At 48.4% G+C, this 26,646-nt stretch overlaps 1 protein-coding gene across 6 annotated transcripts in view; it reads right to left on the bottom strand.

The window, feature by feature from the left end:
• Adcy9 (adenylate cyclase 9) overlaps positions 1 to 26,646 on the bottom strand; it is a 123,135-nt gene that overhangs the window by 11,337 nt on the left and 85,152 nt on the right. For 3 of the 6 annotated variants that reach the window (XM_087571385.1, XM_087571386.1, XM_087571387.1), the window contains 6 exons: positions 16,585 to 16,746; positions 15,452 to 15,669; positions 10,848 to 10,950; positions 7,932 to 8,140; positions 3,035 to 3,194; positions 956 to 1,104 (listed from right to left, as the gene is read on the bottom strand). In XM_087571385.1, the coding sequence (XP_087427511.1) occupies positions 956 to 1,104; positions 3,035 to 3,194; positions 7,932 to 8,140; positions 10,848 to 10,950; positions 15,452 to 15,669; positions 16,585 to 16,746 (1,001 nt within the window). 6 annotated transcript variants of the gene reach the window in all.

Genomic DNA, 26,646 nt, shown 5'->3' with positions numbered 1-26,646 from the left:
GCCACCATACCTGGCTCTTATTGGGTTTAAATGTCCCTATCATTGTACAGCACAATGGAGAACTGTTCCTGTCTCCAGAGGTCCATCGTGGACTCTAATCTCTGTCCACACCATACTTTCTACTCAGGTAGCCCAGAAGGCCTCAGACTTTCTATAGAGCCGAGGAAGACTGGGGACCCCTGATTATCCTGCCTCTGCTTACCATGTGGTGAGATGACATGCATGTACCAGCAGAGTCTTGCCATGTAGCTTAGGTTAGACCGCCTGCCTCAGCTTCCTGAGTAGTAGGGTTACAGGCTTGCACTACTCAGGCTTTCCTTCTTGTCTCTCCTCATCCTGATGCTCTCATGTAAAATAATTCAGCTCTTACTTTCTTAGATTACAACTTACAAAGGAAAGTTCAAATACCCTGCAATCGTCATGTCTCACAGAGGCAGGTACCCAAGGACATCTATCGTCAAATATTTACAGATTGCGTTCCCAAGTCCCAGTGTGTGGGATCAAAAGTCTTGTGGGATTCTGCATGTCTGTACATAACTGATGATAGAGGCGCCTTTCAGGGATAGAAATGAAGTCTAAATCCAATGTTCGTTTATGTTTCAGTGTCTACGTTTCACACGCACAGCCTGTTGTGTGGTGTTATTAATGACTTCCTTTCCTTTTCCGTATCACTCTTAGGGCACTTTATTACTTTTTGGGTTATATATTTGGTGTGTGTGTGTGTGTGTGTGTGTGTGTGTGTGTGTGTGGTTTTGGTACTCCTGGGGACTTGAACCAAGGGCCTCTGCGTGCTGGGCAGGCCCTTTACCGCTGAGCTACACCCCCACCTGGTACCCTTTGAGCACTACGTGTGCTGGGGGCTCTCAAGTCATGGAGGAAACGCATGACACAGCACTGACACAGAACTGCTGCTGAGCCCTGAGAGATGCAAGGCGAGGGCTACACCGTCACACACCTGTCCTGGCATAGCGAGATGTAGAGCAGAAGCAGCGGCCCAGCCCCCACAAGGGTGGCGAGGGAGGACCTCATCCAGGAGCTGAGCTGGCAGAAGTTACAGTAGTGCACGACGGCCACCAGCACTGCAGAGCCCGTGAGCATGGTGAACTGCAAGAGAACACAGTGTTAGGAGAGCCTCCATCCAATCCGTGCGTCACAGACCAACTCGCCCACACTTCCGGTGCTGCAGACCCACTCGCCCACACTTCCGGTGCTGCTTCTGATGGCTCAGAGGTAAAGCGTCCCCTACAGGCGCATGCGTTTGCATGCCTGGTCCCCAGCCAGGGGTGCCATTCTGGGAGTTTGTGGGATCTTTGGGAAGTAGACCCTCGTAGCAGGAAGTGGATCTCTGGAGAGAAGGGCCTTGAGGTCTAGAGCCTGGTCTATGCCATCGCTGTTTCCTGTTCAAGCAGGTTGTAAGATGAAGAGTCTGAACCTGACAAACCCATCACGGTGGAGCTATGCCTTCCCTGCTGTGGCCGACTGCTCCCTTCAGGCCCAAACCGGAGGTGAGTCTCCACCCCTTACGGGTTTCTCATCCGGTCACAGTGACAAGAAGGAAATGGGAGGTGTGCAGTAAGTCTTCCTTTGGGTCACCTACTGGTTTTAAAAACAGATCACAGCACTTTAGGTGCAAATCTACGCTGCTAGGAGAATATTCCTCCAGACATATCAGATGGCACACGTCATTTGATCGACAGGAAAGGGAGGCTGCTTCCTGGGGCCCTACCACTGTGGGAGGGTCCGCCTTCCAAACACTTCCTGCTGTGAACCACTGAGACGTGATCTGATGCTAGGACATCGGATGCTCCCACGTAGTTCTATTACACTCAAGCACACCGCTCTAGATCTCAGCCTAATGGGCAAGGCGCAAATGTTTCCCACGATGACCTCACCCTTTGTGGAGTTAATTCCAAAGCTCCTTCCCAGAGCTGCAGCTACTCCAGGTGCCAGTCCGAGACTTTAAGAGGCCGGCACATTGCCTTGTAGCATATGGACACGTGGGGCAGGTGCGTGAGGAAAAGTACAAATGTTTAAACTGTTGTGGGACTCCATCTCTGTAAGTCCTTCACAAGGTAAAAGACTGGGGATGTGACTCAGTTGTAGAGCATCTGCCTAGTGTAAGCAAGGCCCCACCCCACCCCCAAATTAAAAGGAACAGAGTGTGTGTGTGTGTGTGTGTGTGTGTGTGTGTGTGTGTGTGTGTGTGTGGTAGGGGTGTGGTTGGTGTGTGTGTGTGTTGCAGGGGTGTGGTTGGTGTGTGTGTGTGTTGCAGGGGGGTAGATGGTGTATGTGTGTGTGTGTGTGTGTTGCAGGGGTGTAGTTGGTGTATGTGTGTGTGTGTTGTAGGGGTGTGGTTGGTGTGTGTGTATGTCTGTGTGTGTGTGTGTGTGTGTGTTGTAGGGGTGTGGTTGGTGTGTGTATGTCTCTGTGTGTGTCTGTGTGTGTGTTGCAGGGGTGTGGTTGGTGTGTGTGTGTCTGTGTGTGTGTGGTACAGGGGTGTGGTTGGTGTGTGTGTGTCTGTGTGTGTGTGTTGCAGGGGTGTGGTTGGTGTGTGTGTGTGGTACAGGGGTGTGGTTGGTGTGTGTGTATGTCTGTGTGTGTGTGTGGTACAGGGGTGTGGTTGGTGTGTGTGTATGTCTGTGTGTGTGTGTGTGTGTTGCAGGGGTGTGGTTGGTGTGTGTGTGTCTGTGAGTGTGTCTGTGTGTGGTGCAGGGGTGTAGTTGGTGTATGTGTGTGTGTATATGTGTGTGTGTGTGGTGCAGGGGTATGGTTGGTGTATGTGTGTGTGTGTGTGTGTGGTACAGGGGTATAGTTGGTGTGTGTGTGTGTGTGTGTGTGTGTGTGTGTGTGTGTCCCACCATGCCCAGCTAGCTCAGGCTTTCTGTTCTCAGAGGATGGCGAGGATGGCTAAAAGCAGTGATGGAAAGCTCCTCTTTAAAGACATGAATTTTGGCCCAAGTGATCAGCCTGGAAGTGAGAGAAGAGGTTAGGGAGCCTGGGCATCATGGAGAGAAGATGGCCTGCAGCTACTTACATTTATGTTGGTCTCAAACTCGGAGGTGATGTGTGAATAGACAGCCAGGGCAGGAAGTGACACCAAGATGGCCCCAATGCAGTGGCGAGGGAGCCAGCCAGCGATCCATTCCAGCAAGCGCTTTGTACACGTCAGGACATCCTCCAGGAAGAACACCATTCTGGGACACAGAGGGGAGAAGGTTGGAGCAGAGGGTGAGCATGCCACACCGTCATGGGTCCCATGTCCCCGTGTCTGACGCCTGCCTGGGGCAAGTGGGCATATGAAGCCCCTCACATCCAACTGTAAGCGTACCGTCTCCATTTGGACAAAATGCACATGTCAGAGACCTCTGTAGGTCTGCAGAGCTTGAGAAAGATAGGAACGAGCCCCAAGTAAAGCCTACCGTAGCCAGGAAGTCCTCAGTGGGACCTATCCAGAGGTGTTCTACTGAGTCTTCTGGGGGTCCCACTGGGGGGGAAGGCTGCTGTTGGTAGCCAGAGGTAGAGATGCCTTGCCAGGGTCACACAGTGACATTCCCCCTTGTTCCCCTGGGACCCACAATATCTACTGCCTCCTCCTTGGAAACACAGAGGTGAAAACCTTGCCAACAGCACCTCAGCCTGGGGCTCGCTGAGCTCCGTGCACAAGCAGGACGTTTTTGGAGGTGTTAACTCTGCTGCAGCTGAACAGGTTCTGTTTGGGTTAGGACACGAAGAGCATTCGTCCTTTCAGCAAAATAGGTCACGTACCGAAGACAGCCCACTGCCACTAACCTCGTCCCTGTGTGTTCAACTGCCTCATTCACAACTTGGATCATAACTATGAGAAACACAGTGGGCCGGTTTGTCGTCGTCATTTTGTTTGTTTGTTTGTTTTGGTTTTTTGAGACATGGTTTCTCTGTGTAGCCTTGGCTCTGTAGACCAGGCTGGCCTCAAACTCACAGAGATCCAGCTGATATTGTCTCTTGGAGCTTGGATTAAAGGTGTGTGCCACCACTCCCCACGGCAGACATCTTTATTTCCTGGAAGTCGCCTTCCTATTCCAGTGACAGAGCCTATGACTCTTCACCGTTGTAGATCGGGGCCACCTCAGGAAAGTGACAGTGATCTGGTAAATCCTCTGATGAAGAGTGGGGACTGAGAGTACGGAGAACTGTGACTAGGAAGGGTCAGGTTCCTTTAGGGGACCCCCAGGACAGGGTAGGGCAGGTGGAAGAGAGAATGCTGGGACCTTCGAGTGGAGACTCAGAACTCAGGCCTGTGCTGGGGAGGATGGACAGGCTCACTGTGTTTACATCTAGTCAGGAGCTACTTGGGGATCAGTAGCAGAGACTTCTTGAACATGCCCAGAACTTGCACATTTGGTCTTAACCCTATACATCCAGCCATGACCAGCAACCCCCAATCCTCTGGCATTGCTCACAGAGACTCAAGTACACTTTTAGAGTCCTTGGGCTATTCTGGCTTCCTCAAATCTAAATGAAAACACAGGCCTTGGAACATCACTGAGGAAAAACCATGGATATTTTCACAGGCAGAACTCAGGGCCCCGAGAGAGGAACACAAATGGAGCTGGGTCCCAGGCACAGGTGTGGAGAGCACACACAGGCATGGGTGGGCAGAAGGCACACACAGGCACAGGTATGGAGAACACACATAGGCACAGGTGTGGAGAGTAGGCACAGGTGTGGCGAATATACACAGGCACAGGTGCAAAGAGTACACACAGGCACAGGTGTGGAGAGCACAACAGGCAAGGTGTGGAGAGGACACACAGGCATAAGTGGGCAGAGGGCACACACAGGCACAGGTGTGGAGAGCTCGCACAGGCACAGGGGCTCTTTGGGTTGACAGAAATATCCTAAACCACATTTCAATAATGTTTTTACAACTCTGTGTGTTTATTATGCCTATATATGTATATGTAGTATATAATTTATATATTGCCAGGACCCTGACTGCACCACTGAGCCTCATCCCAAGCCACTGTATTATTTACCTAAATGAGCGAGTTTGTTGCATGTGAATTGTCACAATAAAATTCATTTTATTTTCAATTTTCATTTCTGAGTTTGGCTCAAACTCATCTGAGGCTGGCCTCAAATTCGGTTTGTTGCCAAGGGGAACCTATAACTTCAGGTCCTTCAGCCTCCACTCTCCAAATGTTCGAAATAATACGTATCACAGCAATGCTCAGTTGTGCTCATGTGTAAACTAAAACAACAATCCAGAGATGCTGGCACAGGACTGCAACATCAGGTGCTCAAGAGGCTGAGGCAGGAAAATCAGAAGTTCAAAGCCAGCCTGGGCTATAGAGTGAATTCAAGGCCAGCCTGGGCTACAGAATGAGTTCAAGGTCAGAGTAAGCTACTCAGTGAGACTCTGTCTCAAAAGAAAAAGAAAGTGAGGATGTGTATCTGGTGATATGATACTTGCCTAGCACACGAGAGAACCTAGGTTCAATCCCCAGCACTGCCCAACACACACAAAAGAAAGAAAAAGGACATTTAGAGGCTGAGGCAGTTCTTGGCTTGGGTCCTACAGAAGTAGACCCTGGTAAGATTGTGTATGAGTCATGTCTTGGGGAGTGGGAACAGGACACAGGTGAATGGGGGCAGGAACAGGAGGGTTGTTTGCTGTGGGCAGGGCTTGATTCTGAAAGAGAATTTAAGGGAAGGTGCAGACACATCATTTCAGCTGGGGGAGAGGGCAGTCTCTGCTGCAGGGAGGGAACTGAAGGATTGTGGGTGAGAAAGGAGGGAACTGAAGGATTGTGGGTGAGAAAGGAGGGAACTGAAGGATCGTGGGTGAGAAAGGAGGGAACTGAAGGATTGTGGGTGAGAAAGGAGGGAGGGGGTATCCCACACAGCCCACTCCAAAGGGAGAAAAGACAAACTATGTAAGTCTCGGGGCCAAACCCAAGCTGTCCTGTTGTTTTGGTTGGTTGGTTGGTTTGTTTGCACTGGGTGTTGAGTGCAAGTAGCAGAGACTCACAGATAAGAGACTCACAGACAAGGCACTTCTTGCCATTTCTGCCTTAGCTCCTGGGGGCAATTATCAGTGGACTGAACGAGGCTGGGCATGGTGCAAAGACCGCCTGTCACAGTAGCCAAGAGGCAGGCATGTATTGGCATGGGTGTGCATGCAAAGAGAGTGTTCTGGGGGCTGGGGATTTAGCTCAGTGGTAGAGCGCTTACCTAGGAAGCGCAAGGCCCTGGGTTCGGTCCCCAGCTCCGAAAAAAAGAACCAAAAAAAAAAAAAAAAAAAAAGAGAGAGTGTTCTGGGCACCCACACCCAAAAGACATGGAGAAAACTAGGTCTTCCCAGAACCTTGGGCCAGCCTTTTGTCTATTGAAAATATTTATTCTGAGGCTGGAGAGATGGCTCAGTGGTTCAATTCCCAGCAACCACATGGTGGCTCACAACCATCTGTAATGGGATCCGATGCCCTCTTCTGGTGTGGCTGAAGACAGCTACAGTGTACTCATGTAAATAAAATAAATAAAAGAAGATAGGTCATTGTCAGAAAAGCTCCCTCCTGAAATAGAAGGGAAAACTGAGACCTACAAGTGGACAATGTGAAGAGAGTCAGAGACCTCAAACCACTGGATCCTAACTGTCTTTATCAAACCCTCCCTCAGGGGTCAGGGAGCTGTGTAGAGGAGGGGGTGGGAAGACTGTAATATTCAGAGGGGATGGGTGATCCTACAAGAACAGTGTCTTTCAGATCCAACAGGACAGATGCAGACATGAACTCACAAGCACTGTGGCAGTGTGCACAGGGCCTGCACCGGTCCAAGCCAGATGAGACCCCAAAGGTGAGTGGGAAAGTGGATAAGAACTCCCATCTAACCAGGAAACTATCTGCAGTTGACAGCTGCTTGCAAAACAAACAAACAAACAAACAAACAAACAAACAAACGCAATTTTCTCCGATGGAGTCTCACTAGGTATATAAACATACCAGCAGCATATGGCCAACACAAAATTAACTCGACGTTTTATATTTCTTGTGCTTTTCCTTTCTCTTTTTAACCCTCCATTTTTGGCTTGTTTGTTTTCTAAATAGGGAGGAAGAAGGCTTGACGTTGGATAGGTAGGGGATCTGGGAGGAGCTGAGGAAGTAGAAACTATGATCAGAATATATTGTATTAAAAATTATTTTCAATTAAAAAATAAAATGGGCTGGGTTGTCTTTCTATGACTGAGTGGTATCAACGTGATACACTACAGATATTAGATCCTGGGTACAGATGTGATCGATACTCCTCCCCACTCCAGGTTTCTCTCTCCATGTTAGGCTATTTTGTTTGTTTTCTGACAGGGTCTTGTGTGGCCCAGGTGGCCTTGAACTTGCTAAGCAGCCCAGGTGGCTTTGAACTCTTGATCCTTCTGCCTTTATCTCCCTAGAGTTGGGGTTACGGGTGTGTGCCACCGTGCCTGGCTTTGATCGTATCCTATGTAACACGCCATGTAAACACACTTATAAAGTCCAGTTATCTGTGTTTCCTGCAGCCTGCACATTTGGTGACATCTCTAACTAAGTACTGCCTGTCCCAAGCTCAGAAGTTGACACAACTTCCTCAATTGGACTAGCTTGGCCCTTAGGTTAGCAGAGGCTTTGCACTTCCTCCTCCCTTTCTTCTTTCTGAATTTCTCACTTCTCCTTTTAATCTCTAATTTGGATCTGGCATTAGCTGGGCTGCAGGGCAGCTGACCCTCTAGTGTGCCACCGGTGTGGAGTGAAGGTCGGTGCTGGCCCTGAGGATCCCTGAGATGGGGTGGGAGGAAGGAAATGAAGTTCTGTTCTCTTCAGGCACCTGGTCCCTGTGTTCATCAGTTTGCCATTAACCATGGAGCCAGAAGGGGGAGCTAGAGGCTAAACATTGGCGACAACTTCCCCAGCGGGGCGTACCTGATGGACACTATGAGAGAAAGCACCTCCAGCAGCAGATCTGCACCAAAGACGGCCAGGGCAGCCGGTGGGGGAGGGGTGGCGGTGGCTCCGTACTTTAGGAAGCAGGTGATGGAGAGAATCAGGAACACCGTGGTTGACAGAAACACATCCAGAAGGGAGCTGAAGGTGGCACTGGCAAACGTCTTCACGGGAGAGTTCTTTATGACCTGTTTAGAGCAGGAGAGGACAGGGTGAGCTGACCTGTCTTCAGATGGCCAGGGAGTTCGGTGGGGAGGGACAGGCAGAAGCTGGCATGGGTCACACGGATGGTTATCTCCTCACTACTGCGGCATTTAAAGTTAAGGAACTTGCCCAGAGTTGCACAGCAGCAGACTGTAAGTTGGTAGACTCTCTCACACAGTCACACAGTCACTCAGAAAGGTGAACCACTGCCTTAGAGGTCGGGAGAACACATCTGGGAAGGCAGTGGGAAGGCAGCAGGTGATGGGGGCCTCCAGGGATGGGTGGATGTGAGAGCTTCACCAGAAGACAGGTAGCTACTCCAGCAGCAGCAGCAGCAGCAGCTGAGGAAAGCCTCTGTGTGTGGAATGAGTGTACATAACCTTTATCAACGGAGCCTTCCAGGCTGGAGAGAAGGCTCAGGAGTTGAGTGTTCGTTGTTCTTCCAGGGGACCAGTACATGCATGGTGGTTCAAAACAATGCCTAACTTTAGTTCCCAGGGAATCCAAAACCCTCTTCTGTCCTCTACAGGCCCCAGGCACACATGTGGTACACATACATACATGAAGGCAGAGCACACATGTTAAAAAAAAAGAGTAAAATCTCTGTATGTTGTGTATGTTGTAAGGGAGAAAGCCTGTGGGGCCTGCTCTGGGCTGGTTGGGCTCAGGGTGGGAGTGAAACAAAACTTGAAGGGCTATCAGGCAGCCTGACGGTGGACAGCGGGCCCAAGAAACAGGGCACTGTGTGGTGTTTACTAAGGAGCCACGTGCACGCTGCCAGGGAATTCCGGAGAAGGAAACTGATGCCACGTGACGTGTCCAAAGCACAACCGGTTCTAGACCCCTACAGGCCCTACAGAGAGGTGCCACCTCAGTCAGAGCTCTCCACAGCCGACAGAGGAAGAGGTGACATGGTTCCTGTGTGAAGATGGAGGTCCAGGGTGGCTGTCCCAAAGAACACAGGGGATGAAGAGCCAGAGTGGGCTGCAGTCAGATGAACTGACCCCCCAAGAGCACCCCAGGCCTGTCTTAGGAGGAAGATACAGAATGTCAAGCCAGGGGTCACAGGGAAAGGGGGACATGGCACACGGCGGATGGGACTTCAGGACTCAGGGACGGAAGAGACTGGAAGTCTGTGGGAGGATCTGGAGAAAATGGGAAGTCAGGACTTGGCCTTGGGGAATGAGAGGGCAGTCCCAGTGTCACGACTGAATTCACCTGAGCAGAGCGGGCACAGGGGTAGAGTCACGGCCTTCTACTCATCCCTGGAATTCAGAGGCTCTGAGACCTCTGACTGTGGGCCTGGTCCTAACTTAAGGTCCCTTTAAAAGACCTAAGATCTGGGCTGGAGAGATGGCTCAGCGGTTAAGAGCACCCAACTACTCTTCCAGAGGTCCTGAGTTCAATTCCCAGCAACCACATGGTGGCTCACAACCATCTGTAAAGAGATCTGATGCCCTCTTCTGGTGTATCTGAAAACAGCAACAGTGTACTTATATATAATAAATGAATAAATCTTTAAAAAAAAAAAAAAAAAAGACCTAAGATCTGGGAGGTGAGGCTGCCACAGTGACCTCTGCAGAGCCACATGAATGTATCGCTCTTCCTGGGGATCTGGGAAACATTCTAGGGAGTAGCCAGGGCTTGGTCAGGGAAGACTCAGGCAGCCAGTGGGGATGCGGGTTGAGTTATGGGGGTGATTTCACTCTCACCTGAATACCCAGGTTTCCCAACTTTCCCAACTCCTGGTCTAGATGCTAAAGCTTAGCATTTTTTGTGTTAGGCAGGCGCCAGCAGGGTTCGTGCTGGGGATGATATTCATTGTCCAGTGGGAGGCTGACAGAGCAGCCATTCTAACCACACAAAGCAAATAGCCATTGCTTGTACACCCTGGTCTAGACATTACAGACATCACACTCTGCCACTCAATGAGCAAGTGAAATCTGAGTGGAAGCCCTCTTGGTCCCAGGTCAGGTGATGGCACACTTTGGGCTCTGGAACACTCAGGTTGGGTCGGGAGGCCAAGGGAGAGAAAGCTGGGATCCGCGCTACCTAGAGTTCCAACCAGGTTCCAGGTTCTTCCATCCCTGCTGAGTATGACTGGGCGTGTGTCTGTGTGTGTGATGGGATTTAGACGGCACAGAAACAGAGAGCTGGGTGTTAGATTCAGAAGCCACATGGGATTCCAATGTGAGGTGCACACGACGGGTAAAGAAGCCTACAGGGCAGTAAAACCCAGCTGGTGTCAGGGACGTTTTCTACGGGGAACATGACATAGAGGCTAAGAGGAACGCTAACTGCCTTAACTCAAGGGAGTCAAGGTAGCAGTGTGATCGGGGACGGGGGTGAACCCTGCATTCTAGACCTCCTGATATCGGGAGAGAAGCGTCACTCAAGAGGCCAGAACAGGTATGAACGGGCATCTTTCCAGGGCTGGGTAGCAGTTAGAAGACCAGAAACACCAGCTATGGCAGAGACAGTCTGGCAGGGGTGTGCTGTGGGTTTAAGATAATGGAGCCTTGGGTTTTTCCTCCCTGGTAAAGATATAAATTCGCATACAGTCCCAACACAGGGCTTCCTGGTTGTGGGGAATCAGTATTAGCCTTCATTTTCATGCTACTCGGTAAATCATGCACGCACGGTGTCCCATGAGGTCCGGGCTTGTGTTGTGAGGCCGCAGTGAGAACGTACCTCTTCCTGGTAGCTGGCTCTGTAGGATTGCTCCAGCTCCTGGTCCAGGAAGTTCAGGCTGAACTGACTGATGGGCGGCTTGAAGAAATAATCTTTCATCAGGCTGGAAGATACAACCAACGCATTCCATCAACATCAGCAGAGACAGGCTCACACACTTCTCCGAGTACAACATCGGAGCTACGTCCCTCTGAAAGTCACCGCTTGGCGGGTGCTGCCACCACAGACACGCCTCTAGCGAAGTCCTTTGTGTCTGGACGCCATCATCTGCGGTTTCCCCTCACTAGGGAGTGACCACTGTGCACGATCACTACACTCATCAGACCGTGCTTCTGAATACATGGTCCACACACCCAGGATGGGAAGACAGTGACGGCAGCTCTTTTATCCTGTGAGGTGATCTTTTCGGAAAGCCAGCAGACCTTCATGCTGAGAGGACTTACAGAGATTTGGAGACTTTGAGTGCAGTCCCGAGGCTTCCTGTCATCCAGAACACTGACAGTCACGCACCTCAAATGTAACTAGTGGTTCCTGGTCTTTGCAGATGGGGTAACTGTGGGGTTGTTATTAAATTCTCAGAATGTAGGTGAGACTTGACAATGACCACGCTCAATGACTTTAACAGCTGAGAAATCAAATCTGATCTACGTGACTCTGGCATTCTTCTGCTTTTCGGACTGTCAGCAAATCGTAATATCCTTGCTATGCACTGGAGGATTACTATGAATTTAAGGGAATGCTGGTGTGATTTCAAAAGGTAAACACAAATATGGATGTAACCTCTCTCCCACACACAGTAACCTTTAGCCTGAAGTCATGTAAAACAGGGAAGGAGCCTCGGATGTGCCTGTCCCAGAGCGCATTCCTCCTTCCCTCGCCGCGGAATGGATTCTTCTCTGTGACAAAGAAGCACTAACTCAAGATGTTCTCAGACTCAAAAGAGGAAAAACTGTCCTTCCTTTCCAATGGCAGAGATAAAATGACAGGGCAGTCACTGAGGAATCTGGTGTCTGCAGCCAGCAGTCCAGTGGCAGGATCAACCCTGTGGAAGCCACATGGTTCTTTCAGTTAATATTGGGAGTCTCTGCTTCTGGATCTCACAGAAGATATAAAAGCAACTGCCGGGAGGCACAAGACAGAGTAGTCAAGACCGCTGGAAGGAGAGGAACATCCTTGGAGGAAGGGAGGGAAGTCAGGGAAGCTTCCCACCTTTCACCTTCGCTTTGTTTCCCTGAAGACAGATATTAGTTAGCACCACTCCGAGCCTCTAATAGAAATCCCAGCACTAGGAACACCAAGGCAGGGAGGTCATGGGCTTAAAGACATGTGAGCTATAAATATAAATAAGACTGGGGTTGGGGCAGGGAAGGAGAGAGGAGGAGAGGAAAGGAAGGGGCGGGGAGAAGAGAGAGACTCCCCAAATGCTGGGATCTTGAATTTATATCACTATGTCTGGCTCTAAAAGTCAGACTTAATGGCATAAAAAATAAACCTAGGAATTAGGAGCTGGAGAGATGGCTCAGGTTGTGTTCTTCTAGAGGACCCAGGTTCAATTACAGCACACACATGGTGGCTTACGGTCATCTACTACTCCCTTCCAGAAACTCTGATGTCTTCGTCTAGCTACACACATGTGGTGCACAACATACTCCTGCAGGACACATAGTTATACAAATAAAATAATAAATGTTAAAAATGTTAAGTTAAGGGCTGGAGAGATGACTCAGTGGTTAAGAGCACTGGCTGCTCTTCCAGAGGTCCCGAGTTCAATTCCCAGCAACCACATGGTGGCTCACAACCATCTGTAATGGGATCCGATGCCCTCTTCTGGTGTGTCTGAAGATATCTACATAAAATAAATAATTCTTTTAAAAAATGTTAAGCTAACCCCAATTATAGAAATACAGTGTGACTACTGATAAAAAGATGAGGTCAGAAAACCCAGAAAATCCAGAGGCAGGGTAGGGGAAGAAGCCCAGGTTCTGCATATAAATTGTTCTCGCATCTAAGCCTGACTCTTGAAAGTACATCTTCACTGCATGGGACTGGCAGACCCCAAGCAGCCCAGTTAAAGCTGAAAGAGTCCATTGATTTGAATCAGGTGAGTAAACTGTTTGCTGACACAAACACTTAGCATTCTCCAAGGAGATAAAGTGACCCTTCAGACTTTCTAAGTGTCACAATGGCAATACAATCCAACATTGCTAGGCTTGCAAAGAATTTGGAAAACGCAATTCCACATAAAAGAAATACGGTCCCTGTAGATCCACTCAAGACTTCAGGGAGTCTGGGGTAAGAGAATAGGAACTTATAATTCATGTAGTTGAATGCAAGGGCATGAATAACAAGAGAGGGTCACAGGCATACACTGAAAGAGTTCATTTAAATGAAGCGACTTAACATTCACTCAAAGCCCACAGATAAGGCCTAAGGATGCTGTCCTAGTTAGCTTCAGCGTCAACCTGATAGACCTGGCATTTCTGAGGGAGTCTCACCTGAGGGAATTTCCCCCATCAGACTGGCCAGTGGTTTTTACTATTGATTGACGGGGAGGGCCCAGGCCACTGTGGGCAGGGCCATGCCTGGGCAGGTGGTCCTGGGAGCCAGCCAATGAGCAGTGTTCTTTTGTGGCTTCTGTTCCAGATTCCTGCCTTGAGTTCCTGCCCTGATTTCCCTCAATTACGGATTGTGACACATAGAATAGAAACCAGAATGGGGACGTGCCTGTTAATTCCTAGAGCTACAACTTAACTGTGGTCTGGGCATCTAGCTAGAACAACGGAAAACCATGGAGTATACGGATTATCAGAACAATACGGACGGCCACCTGGACCTAACTGACGCTTACAGCTCAGACCAGTCTGCACAATGCAAAGCAGTTAAGGACCGAGCAGCACACGTTGCAAGTGCATACGTCTTAGCCACCACATCACATTGTATGAGAACGTAAAACAAATCTCAGTTTAAAGGACTGAAGCCACACAGAGCGTGTGCTTGGACAATAGCATTAAATTAGGTGTTAATAACATATCCCCATCATGAAAGGGAGCCAGGGCACCTTGGAGAAAAGGCTAATTCTAAGCTAAAGCAGGGAAGGATGAAGTGAGCTTGGAACACCCCGTCCTGTTAAAGAGACCACGTCAAACAAACGAGGGGCCATGTCAAAAGGACCCACTCGCCAGTCTTAAGGGGGTCACCACACAGAGTCGAGCAATCGGGTGTCGTAGGCACAAGGATGGACAGAACAGGAGTGTGTGAGTTCAGGCTAACATCGGTGGATACAGCAGTACCAGGGAGGGAACCTCTTCACAGTGTCTGTGGAACACCAATGGCGGCATGCTGCCGACGCCATCCACCACCTGAACCACCACAGCAAAAACAGTTTCAGACAAGGCTCGTCAACAGAGGTTAGCCCCAAGGAAGTCTGACGAGGAGTGGGATCTTCCCACTGACTGCCTACTAGTCACAGTGAGAAAACTGTAATTGTTTAGAGGAACTGGTAAAGCCTCGCCCAGCACAAATGCTATCGCTTACTAAGGACCAGTGGGCATTGTGTCCTCTGGATATGACAGACCTCACCCCCATTAGGCCTTGGCCAGAGAGTAGAACCTGAGTCTGAGGCGGGAATTCACGAAATCCAACATCCAAGTCTTTGTACAAACTGGTCAGCCTGTACGCTTTTCAAATGTTAATATCTTAAGAGACTAAACAAGACAGCCAAAGATGTTAAAGCCCAGACTGTAAAAGACTGGAGGACTGATCAGTAACAGATACAACACGTGAGCCTGGATGAGATCCTGGGGTGGAGGGAGAGCGCGCTGCCAGCGACATGATGGGTCATTTGACAATCTGGAACACGGTCTTAAGGCTAGGAAGCATATTCCCAAACGTCTCGAATTTCATGTATGTACAACAACATAATTATTTTTAGGAACTGACATACGAAGTGGGGATGAGCGGACTGAATCCAACATACCTGGTTCGATTGGTTCAAAAAAAAAAAAAAAAGAGAGAGAGAGAGAGAAAAGGAAGGGAGGAAGGAAAAAGGGTGGTGGGAGAAGGGCATGGGAGAGAGAACTGAATATTAAATATATACTGGGTGTCAGCACACGTGTCTGCCGGAGCAGGACTGTTTCAAGTTCAAGGCCACACTGATCTAGATAGAAAGTTCCAGGTCCTCCAGGAACTATACGGCGAGACCCTGAGTCAACCACTGTTCCCAAAAACGATTGGGGACAGTAAATAAAAACAATAAATGTATCACAAAACCCATGTCATCGTCTGGTACCCAAAAAATTTTATTTTTAAAAAAATGGGGCAGGCAAGCCTGACAGTCTGTGCTTGATCCTCGATCGACTCTTAAAAGCTGTCCTCTGACATCCAATGTGTATCGTACCCAAATTCAGGGACACAAACATGACAGAAAAATAGCGATAAAGAAAATAAATAAAATGCTAAAAGTGAGTGTGCCAGGCAGAGTGTATAGTGAGCTTCAAGGTACCTCAGGACAAAAATAAAGCGATATATAACGACAGCAGACACACGGATGAGGCAGCTCCGAGAACCTGCGGACTCTGCCAGCGCTGTGGGCTGTGGGGCCTTACCTGTCTTCTTTGATGACATCGACAAAGTGGGCGTCAGTTTTCTCACGGATGTTCTTGAACCTGAGCGGGAGGAGGGCTGACTGGTCCAAGCTCACGCCTGCCCACCGTCCCTTCTCCTGCAGTATCTCACAGAGGGAGGTCTGGCTGTTGGTGAGCTTCTCCTCTGCAGGAGGGCTCAGGAGTCCGTTCTGGGTTTTGGAGTTGGGTCCTCCAGAAGCCTGCCTCAAGATAGAGGAAGGAGCACAGGGGGTGAAATGGTCGCCAGGAGCGCCTGCTTCACACCTTTCCCACGGCATGCTGGGGCCTCCACATTGAGGACTGTGAATCCATCCCAACCCCATACTCCACTTCTCCCCCAGCCCTGCTTCCCTCGAGGCTCTGCTTTGGGACAGGGCATGTCTGGGTGTTTGGCGGTCAGAAGAAAGAGGTTGTAGAACAGCCATGGAGCAAGGAAAGTAAGCTGAATACACAAGAGGGCTACAGGGAAGGGAGAGGAGGTTCAAGGACAGTTCTGTGGAAGGGAAACCCAGGCTTCTGGATGAAGGTGCCTCTGGCTATGAGAGACACTCATCTGAGTGCCCTGAGATACTGGGAGGTGCAGAATGACAGACAGGGGCTCCCAAGGAAGCAGTTTCCAAAGCCTCCCCGAAGCTCTTCCTTCAGGCTCTACCCTACTTTCCACTCCAGTCCTGCCCTGGTCTCAAAGCCTGGCTCCAGGCAGCACCCAGGCTCAGCTTTGCCTTAGGAGCCTCTCTTTTGGGTGCATTTCTTACCTGGAGGAGGCCTTTGGTCCTCTTTGCACCTCGGTACTCTACCATACACAAAGCCCAGCCCACAGCCCTCTAACACAAGCCTTTGGAACTGGCTGCCCCTGAGGAATCTAGTCCAGTTTATACCAGATGGCTCTAACCAGCCACCCTGGTTTTTATTGTTTTGTTTACGTGCTGGGGATCAAACCCAGGGCCTATGCATGCACAACACATGCTCTACCTCCACTCCTGAGCTGTACTCCCGGACCCTGCCATCATCTTCCTTAATGGCCTATTCAACCCCAAAGTCTAAAAGGTGCAGAACGCTATTACCTAAGAGGAGTTATTTTCAGAGCTAGGAAGTTGACGAGACAGGAATGTCACCTTAGGTGGATGCGCCAGGAGAGGTACTGACAGGAACAACAGCCATGAGCTTGTTACCTTGGTGCTGGCCTTAGGCTCGTCTTGACAGCCATTTTGCACAGCTCCTCCTTCTGCACCAGCTTCAGATTTGGGAGCAAATGTGATTCCACATGAAGGGCAAGTCTGAGGGAAAACACAGGCCATAGGAATATGCTTGGAAAAATACCTCCATGACACATGATCCAAACAATTCAGGGTTGTTGTTACAACCTGCCCTTCCACAGAAACGACGGAGCCAAGTGGAAGGCTCCTTGAACCACACAGGTTCGGGGAGACCCGAGGACAAACGACTGGTACGATGAAAAGGGAGACAAACCTTACACAACTGAGAGCAGCACACAGCCAAAAAGAAATGCAGATGCCCATTGGCTGCTGGGTCAGCCGACCGTGGTCATTCGGCCACAGCACAACAAACCCTGGACACACTGTGCTGTTTTTCATTTTGAGTTAAATTTGTTCTTTAACAATTTCATGTGTGTATATAGTACATTCTAATTATTCCCGACCTTACTCTCCTTTCTCCCTCTTCTATCCCTGTCACCTTCCTACAAGTATCATCCCCACACTCCTGTCTTTTTGATTAGTCTTCATCTGAATTAATCTAGAACCATCTGTGTGACCATCGGCTCGGAATTATCCACTAGAACCTGGAGGGATTATGAGTGTAGACGCAACTGAAGACAAAGAGTCAGCCTCTTCCAGAACCTGTCAGGAGCCAATAAGGTTAGCAGGAGGGGTAGAGTCCCATGAGCCCCAGCCCCATCCATTACTGACTCCTGTCTGGTGCCAGTAACCAAGCTGCAGTGAGTTGCAATAGCTGTGCCCTACCTAGAAGAATGGCGTTTTTCTGCCCTTCCCCCTAATTTTAAGCTCTTATGTTCCTTCTGCCCCATCTTCTATGATGTTCCCTGCGTTTGGCAAAGGGTGCTATAAATGTCCTGTTCAGGGCCTTTATACTCAGTTTCCCAGGTGACCATGAGTTCTGCATTCACTGCCAGTCAGCTGAGTCTGGCCCCAGGCTACTTCTGCGGCTTCCAATGTGCGCTGTAGGGCTGTGTATACCTGGATGCCCTCTGTCATGCTTTCTGAAAAAGCTAGGCATGGTGGCGAACATCTGTAATCCCAGAACTCGAGAGGCAGAGACAGGAGGATTATCACAAACTCAAAGCCAGCCCAATCAACACAATGACATAATGAGTTTTTAGGCCAGCCAGCCAAGGACATCCACTGCCAAAAAAAAAAATCAAACAATAAAAATCAGGAACAAAAGCTATGTACTCCATCTGAGAAGCTGTGAAATGCCCAGTAAAGGTGGTTCTAGAGAAAGAACAAAGGGTGACGGCCGTTGGGAGGGGAAACAGTGGTGGCTAACAGCTACTGCCTTGCTGCAGACTTGTGTGCCCCTCTCTCAGCATGAAGCCTATGATGACATAACAGGAGGTAGGGCCTTTGGCAGGTAATCGAGTCAGGAGGTCCTGCTCTTATGAGTGGGATCTTACGAGTTGCCCTTACAAAAGGGAATCAATTCTCTGGCCACTCCTGTTCTGTGAGAAAGGGCCAGTATCTGTGAGCCAGCGTCACATCCTCACTGGATATCAAATGTATTGGCTTCCAAAACAGCGAGCAGTAGCACTGAGCAGTAACTTTTTCCCCCCTAAGTTGCATTTATTTTTAATTGTGCTTCTGTGTATTATGTGCACACAGGAGTGGTTCCTGAGGAAGCCAGTTGTGATCTGCCTAATTCGAGTGCTCAGGAATTAAATCCAGGTCCTCAGCAAGACCAATACGAGCCATCTCTCCAGCATGGCGGTAACTTCCTACCGTGGGCATCAAACGGCTGGTTGATGGATTTTTGTGATATCAGTTAACTGAAGGAAAATGGACTTTTCTTTCTTTTTCTTTTTTTTTAAGGGGTCATGAAAATATTCTGAAGTAACATGACGATGGTTACACTACCTTGCAAATACACTGAAAACGTACATGATTAAAAGATCAGTTCTGTGTTAGGTGAATCACACCTCGAGATGACAGAGCTAAGCTGAGGTCTACGAGCTCTCTTTGCTGGGCAGCTGGGTTGAAAACTAGGGATATGTCCTGTAAGACATGGAATTCCAAGCTTGTAGGAATTAGCACAGACAGGTACAGAAAGAGGAAGGCTGTTGCTTCCAATCTCCGGGAGCTTCAGGGTTCGGCTCAATCACTCACTAATCCCCTGACTAAAGTGACTTTACCTCAGGACCCTCATGTGTAAGGTGAAAGTGAAAACTTTCCTTGGAGAGATGCTTTAAGGATTAAATGGAGCGAGTGTGTGTATAACTGAACGGTTCCTGGGACTCACCATATCCCAAGCAGAGTCATTGCTATGGTCAAAGTGACACAGCAGCCTAGGGATATCATGGTGAGGGCTGGGTGTCAGTGAAGATGACTTCTTCTCAGCGAGAACTATTAATCACTATGATTAATTATGGAAGACTAGATGCTATTGAGAAATTGAAAGGAGCCTAAAGGTAAGAGTACGGCCCAAGTTCACATCCAAACTGAGGTCACATGAAATGAGATGAAAGCACAAAGATTCTAAAGAGTCCCACAGTCTGGGAATCTGACATAATGCAGACTGAATATCCATGTTCATTTCAAAGATGGGTGTACACATGCCAAGGTAGCTAGTATTTATTAGCTAGCACGTGCGGACAAAACTAGCTCCCAGGTGAGGTCTGCTTACACCCTTCATCTTCAAGTGTGTGCTTGCTGGGCTGGGGAGCACGCAGAAGTCAGAGGACGGCTTCCTGGAGTTAGTTTTCTCCTTCTATTTTTAAGTGGATTCTGGAGATCAAATTCAGGCTGTGTGGCAAGCACTTTCCCCAGAGAGGCGCCTCGCGGATGCTGTGCTTACACTATCAAACTGATGTCAAAAAGACAGAAGTGCTCCATTCGTAAATCAGTGCAATGATTCAAGATGGTCTCTCATATATCTCAAGTTAGTCTTGAACTTACGTATCGACAATCTTGATTCTCCTCCTTCTACCTACCAACTGCTGGGATTTGCCATATCTAGTGAAATAATTTTTATACACTATACGCTATAGTGAAATAATTTTAAAACACCTTGTGGTACTGACTGAGGTAAAGTTCAAACATTTGCTAAGGGACAGGGTTAAGAGTCAGTGAAGGATTCCACACATGCAAGTGTGAGGACTCTAGTCCCATCCCCTGAGCCCACAGGTGTCGTCCTTGTTGTTTGTTTTGTTGATGTTTTAAAGCCAGGTGAGCACCTGTAATCCCAGCACTGTGGAAATTGAGATGGGAGGATCCCTGGGCCTTGCTGGCCAGCGAATGTAGATGAATCAGGGAACTGCAGGTTCAGTGAGGAACTGACTGTGTCTCATCAAGATGGAGAGTAAGTGAAGGGGACACCTGTCATTGACCTCTGACCCATACTGCACACACACACATGAACACACACACACACACACACACACACACACACACACACACACACACACACACACACACACACACCCAATATCAAGCACAAAGTGACCCTCTGAGCCTCTAGTGGAGGAATGAAGTAAATGGGCCCAAGAGATACCTAATTCTAACTGAGCTGTTTGGAAGGTTGGGTGAGTCAGCTTGGTTCTGGTGCAGTGCCTGCTTGCTCCTCTAGAGGGCACACTGAACATTTCACTAACCAAGTAGTTGACCAGGGAAGGACACAGCTTAGTGGGGACAGGCTGACCTTACGGTTTGAAAGACTAACTTCATCCAAACCTTTAGGTGCCACAGATCTTGAAACAGGAGGGCAAAGCAGCACAAAGCTATTATTTCTTTGGCCAATTTTAAACATCAAGCCTGGAGAAGAGCCACACGGCCACCAGCCTGACATGGTGGCCCTGGCTCTGCCCCAAACAGGTACACACACAAGTAGATGTGGGATCTCTCCAAAGCCTCCTGTATGAAATGGAGTTATTATGTCTACCTGAAGGTCTTGCTGTAAGGGGAAGATGGGGGTGCTCACGTAAAGTACGTCAGAATATTTCAAAAGCAGCTATTTGATTGATTAATTACTTAATTAATCAATCAATTTATTTATTTTTAAGACACGGCCTTAGGCTCAATGGATTGAGATGAGTCAGTGATTAAGAGCACTGGCTACTCAACTATGACCACTGGAGTTCAGACCCCTAAACTAATGTCAGGAGACTCACAACGCCCGTAACTCCAGCTCCAAGGGATCCACCCCATACAAGTGTGCACAGACACTAACACACACACATAATTAAAGTAAAATAAATATGTTTTAATACATGGCCTCACCGTGTAGCCCTGGATGTCCTCAAACGTCACACAATCTAGTTAGTTCCGGTTGTTCTTAAGTTGCAATCATTCTGCTCCCATACCCTGAGTGCTGGGGTTACCGCCACACACGTCTTCAAAGCAGTTTTATTTTGTGTGCCAACTCAGAGGGAACTGATTGATTAGTGATGTCTGCCATGGACAAAAGGCTGGACATGTGAGAGCATGGTGGTGAAGAGCAAGTCTCAGGGCTTCTTAGCTGGGTGGCACCAGGGAGACTGAGACCTACAGCAAATCATTTCACTCAATTCTAAAATGGGGCTCTTTGCTAGTCTGTCTTTCTTTCTCAGTGTACTGGCTGGCTTTGTGTGTCACCTTGACACAAGCTGGAGTTATCACAGAGAAAGGAGCCTTCCTAGAGGAAATGCTTCCATGAGACCCAACTGTAAGGCATTTTCTCAACTAGTGATCAAGGGGGGAGGACCCAGCCCATTGTGGGTGGAGCCATCCCTAGGCTGGTTGTCCTGGGTTCTATAAGAGAGCAAGCTGAGCAAGCCAGGGGAAGCAAGCCAGTAAGTAACATCCCTCCATGGCCTCTGCATCAGCTCCTGCTTCCTGACCTGCTTGAGTTCCAGTCCTGACTTCCTTTGGTGATGAACAGCAATGTGGAAGTGTAAGCTGAATAAACCCTTTCCTCCCCAACTTGCTTCTTGGTCCTGATGTTTGTGCAGGAATAGAAACCCTGACTAAGACACTCAGCCACTTTCTTTTGGGGAGATTTTCTTGATTAGAAGTTTAGAACAGGGGTTGGGGATTTAGCTCAGTGGTAGAGTGCTTGCCTAGCAAACGCAAGGCCCTGGGTTCGGTCCCCAGCTCCGAAAAAAAATAAAAAAGGAAAAAAAAAGAAGTTTAGAACAAATGACATTTCATTTTTTTTTTCAGAAAAATCTACCTTCCCTGGGAGAGATACTCCCCTGTCTCAACACCCTATTCAGACTGGAGGCCCCTGTGTAGCATGGGCCCTTTACTATACAATGGTGTGTATTTCACGTCATTCTCTACAGCCCCAACAGGATTTTCCTTTGACGATTTCTATGGCCTAACTTGAATCTGAAGTTTTCGATGAGCTGACACAGCCATGAAACCTTCCCCGCTTACCAAGAACGTCCATCTCTCTCCCCCTTCTGCTATTGGCATCTCCACAATGCCAAGAACCTCCCACCTCCAACCCGCACAAGAACCTTGGAAGGCACGGCTCGCTGTGGAGCAAGGCTGGCAGGCATGTTATAGTAAGTTCACTGTCAAAACGGCAACAGCTATGAGTTAGAGGTAATGACAATAGGTTTACAGTTGTCTGGTCGTGTACAAGACTCTGGAGGCTCTGCTGCTGCTGAGAAAATCCACTGCTGTGCAAACATGAGGACTGAGGCCCAGATCGCTGGACAGGCAGCCTAGCCAGAAAGCACTGTGCTCCAGGGAGACCCTCAGTGTCTCAAGGGAAGCGGGGAAAAAAGTGATTAGAGCAGGACAACCAATGTCTTCCGCTGGCTGTCAAACAAGCACACACAAGAACACACATTTGCATACATATGTATGCATCTGCATATAACACACACACACACACACACACACACACACACACACACAAGCACATACAAACTCAAAGGAAAGGCATGAGCCTTCTGAAGAGAGGATGGTTTGTGGACACTGGGGTTTGACTCAAGAGCTCCTGGCCCCTGACCACCATGGGACTTGACTCTGGCTGCCTCTCCTGTCACAAGGAAATGATCCTGACACCTTGATCTGCTGGGCTCTGATCACCTGAAATGACCCACCTTCCCCGCTGTAACTTCCACCTTGGCTCTTCTGAGTAGCTCTACTGGCACAGACACACTAAAGGGAGCAAACATCCCCTAAACGGCATCTTTACAGGCCAAGGAGTTTGCTGGCTGTTGCCGGGGTAACCTGAGAGTCCTTGGAAACTCACCGAGAGCACATTTCACCACCCCCCTCCACCCTTGATGGACACAGGCTTTGAAGGAAAAACCAAAACCATTCCTCTGATACATACGAACCCATTTTCATTTGTTTCTCGTGTGTTTCAACGTATGCCCCTAATTCTGGTCAGAATACCTGGCACAGAGCTACAAAGCAGGGTTGCTGGGCTTCTTTGTTTGTTTCTACTCAAGGCTCTTGCAAGATAAATCATTGTGAAGTCAACACCTGTCCCTTTCCATAACTGCCCCAGGGAAGCCTCTCGGGGGGATGGAAACATCAGCCCTGGGTATGCCTGTCTAGTCTACAGATCACTGACTACTTAGCATTGTGTCCTGGTACTAGAAGAGGCCTCTCCACGAGGCTCACGTTGGACATGGCTGGCTGGGGTAAGCATGACAACAACAATCACTGAAATCCCCCTGAAGCTCTTTGTGTCTCAATGTTTGCTCCTCAGAAACTCCCACAACACAGGCACAGTAAGTTCCATTTCATACAAGAGGAAACCGAGGCGGACAAGATAAGGGGCTCACATATAGTCACCCTGCTAGACTGCCACCAGGGAACTATGAGCCCAAACAGAAGAGCGTTTGACCCTAACTACACACACTAACACTTTCAGAACAGATGATTTCTGCTGAGAAAATACCAGAAGTGAACAGAAACGAATCCTTACAGGAAAACAGAGCGGCAATGATCACAGAGGAGAAAGGCTCCACAGATCTGTGAGAACAGGAAGCAAGACAGTTCAAGAACACTGGAGGCAAAGCCATGAATAAACAACTTTAAAACTCAGACACAAGATTTCAAAGTCACCTCGTATAGAATCAAAGAACAGTAATTTCTGAACTTTTCATTTAATTCCTCAGCTCTACAGGACTTTTGAACCTAAAAACCAAGATTGATTCAACACACACACACACATACACCCACACTCACACACACACACACATACACACACTCACACACATACACACACACTCACACATACACACACTCACACATACACACACATACATACACACACACTCACATACACACACATACACACACTCACACACATACACATACTCACACACACTCACACATACACGCACATACACACATCACACACATACACACACTCACACATACACACACTCACACACACATACATACATACACACTCACACACACTCACACACACTCACACATACACACACATACACACACTCACACACATACATACACACACACATTCACACACACACACTCACTCACACACACACAGGTGAAGGATTAATCAGATTCTGCTGAGCACGGTGGTGCAGTCTTATAATCCCAGAGGCATAGGCAGAGAGATCAGGAGTTCTGAGAAAAGAGAAAGAAAAATGAAAAAAAAAAGTCTAGATTAGTTTTAGTAGACCACGTTACTATGTTGTGGGAAAATTCCATCAGAAAAACAAAATAAGAAAAATAGTATTTTGGGAAATGTCTATACATCCAATAGCACTCAAATGACATATGCATGTCTGTCCACTTAATTAACATATGTGCTTTATTACACTTTTGTTTCCTTATGCTGTGTGCATGCTGGGGCATGCATGTGGAAATCAGAACAACCTGTGTGGGCCACCTTGAGGGTCCTGAGGACTGAACTTAGGTTGTCAGGTTTGGTGACAAGCACCTTTACCTCGTGAGCCATCTCGTGGGTTTCAAAATGTCTTTAAAAATATCTTCTGACTTATAATTGTGGGAAACAGGATCAAAAACATTGTCACATACCTGTACTCTCAGTACTTGGGGGACTGAGGCAGGAGGACTGTGAGCGTGAGGTTTCTCTGGGTTAGATGGTAAGATTCCTCCCAAATGCCTCTCTGATTTCTCAGTTTGTAGAACAGGTAGCAATGGCTGGTGTGGTAGCCCAGGGGTTAGAGAAATCCTGTCTGGGTTGTTGACTCAGAATTTTACAAGCCAACCGGACTTTCTTTTGTATCTCAACCTGGGTTCATCCTGAGACTCTATTGCAAAAGGGAACATATTTTGAGAGACACCACTCTATGCTAGGCCTCTTCAGGGTACCAAGTCATAAATCCACCAGGACTTTACTCTCTTGGACAAAGTGGTCCCTGACACAGGAAAAGCAGTTTGCTGAAGGGGAAGCAAACAGACTCTGCACAGGATCCCAGAGCAGTGGAAAAGCTCACGTTAGGGCAGACAGCATTACTAATGTCATGAGTTCAAGGCACTGACTGACAGGTGACTGGAGACTGGCACAAAGAACGCAGAGCAGACAACTGACACTTTACAAAATCTGCTCAAGAATGGGTCTTAAATAGGGCTGATATCATCCTCACTGTCTTGGATGCAGACTCAGCGTTCTACCCCTCTGGGTAGAATCGGCGCACAGTTATGCAATGCTACTGAGTTCTCAGGCCTGGATGCCTGCTCTCTTCTGGTGCTGGGGAGATGGGACTGTAAGAAGGGCTCCTGGCAGTACCGACTCCACCCTGTGGCCTGCCTTTTATCTCTTCATGTGCTGTATACCCCAAATGTGGAATCGACCCACACCAGTGTTCTGGGATCTAGTCTGAAGAACCCTTACCACGTGGCCAAACCACCCATCCAGAACCCAGACATTATACCTTATGAGCTAACTCATCCTTCCCTCCTGGAAGGGACACAAGGGCCTTCTTTCCCCTATCTCGCAAATGTCCTGGCCATTCAGTCAACTCAACAGACCCTGTCTTCCACTTCCAGGAAATGCATTTGGAAACGTGAACATGACAACAGAATATGATAAATAGTTTTTACCCTTCTGATCAAAACAGGTTTGCAACTACAAGAACATAGTTTTTCAAGAGAAGAGAGATCTGTCTTAAGGCATTTTAGCCCAGAATCCCTGGCACTAGAGTTGCTGGTGTATCCAGGGGAACCCAGCCACGCATGCCCAGCAGGCAGACACATACGAGTCATTAATTTTGAGTTTTGAGCTCTATTTCTCCACTAAGTAAGGCTCAGTTTGAGGCCTAGGGGAAGCCATCTTTCCCCACGCACAAAGAACACTTTTGGAAAACCGTGGGTTTTTTTTGTTTGTTTGTTTTTTGTTTTGTTTTATTTTAATTCTCCCTTTAAATCAGATATTCTGACTGCCCTGCATATACAGGGCTCTAACACTACCATCCTCAGCTGTCGCCCACGGTAGTAGCCCAGGTGACACTGGGCAATGATGGGGACATTTGGATTAGCATAACTGGGATATGTGGTACTAGTAGGCAGAGGTCAGAGATGGGGTTGACCATCTGGAAATACACAGCACAGCCCAATATTCAGGATTATTGGGTCTGAAATGTTAGAACTGTAAAGAACGTTCTTTAAATTAACGAAGCACACGAGTGACATGGGAAGTGAGCTTTCAATAAACCTAGACACGGCGCGACCAGAAGTAATCAGACAACCGGCACCGAGGTTCAGAACCTTCACGTGTAAAATAACATGGACATGTCAAACGACTGCCACATTGCAAAGCTAGCTTATTTTCTGTTTGTTTATTTTGGAGACAGGGTCTTGCCCTCTAGTTTAGACTGTTCTCAAACTCACAGTAATCCTCCTGCTTCAGCCTCCTGGATGCTAGAATGATAAGCCACCCAGCCTACAGAAACACTCAAGCTTAAAACACGCAGCTAGCTTTGAAAGCTAATGAACATGGGTGAGTCACACTAGACAACAGCTGTTCCCATAGCCCACCACCCACCA

The sequence above is a fragment of the Rattus norvegicus genome, chromosome 10 (genome assembly GCF_021556685.1).
Source record: "Rattus norvegicus strain SHRSP/BbbUtx chromosome 10, alternate assembly SHRSP_T2T, whole genome shotgun sequence".
Lineage (NCBI taxonomy): Eukaryota > Metazoa > Chordata > Mammalia > Rodentia > Muridae > Rattus > Rattus norvegicus.
The sequence above is the reverse complement of the archived record's forward strand: the minus strand, read 5'-3'. Positions and strand labels throughout refer to the sequence as shown.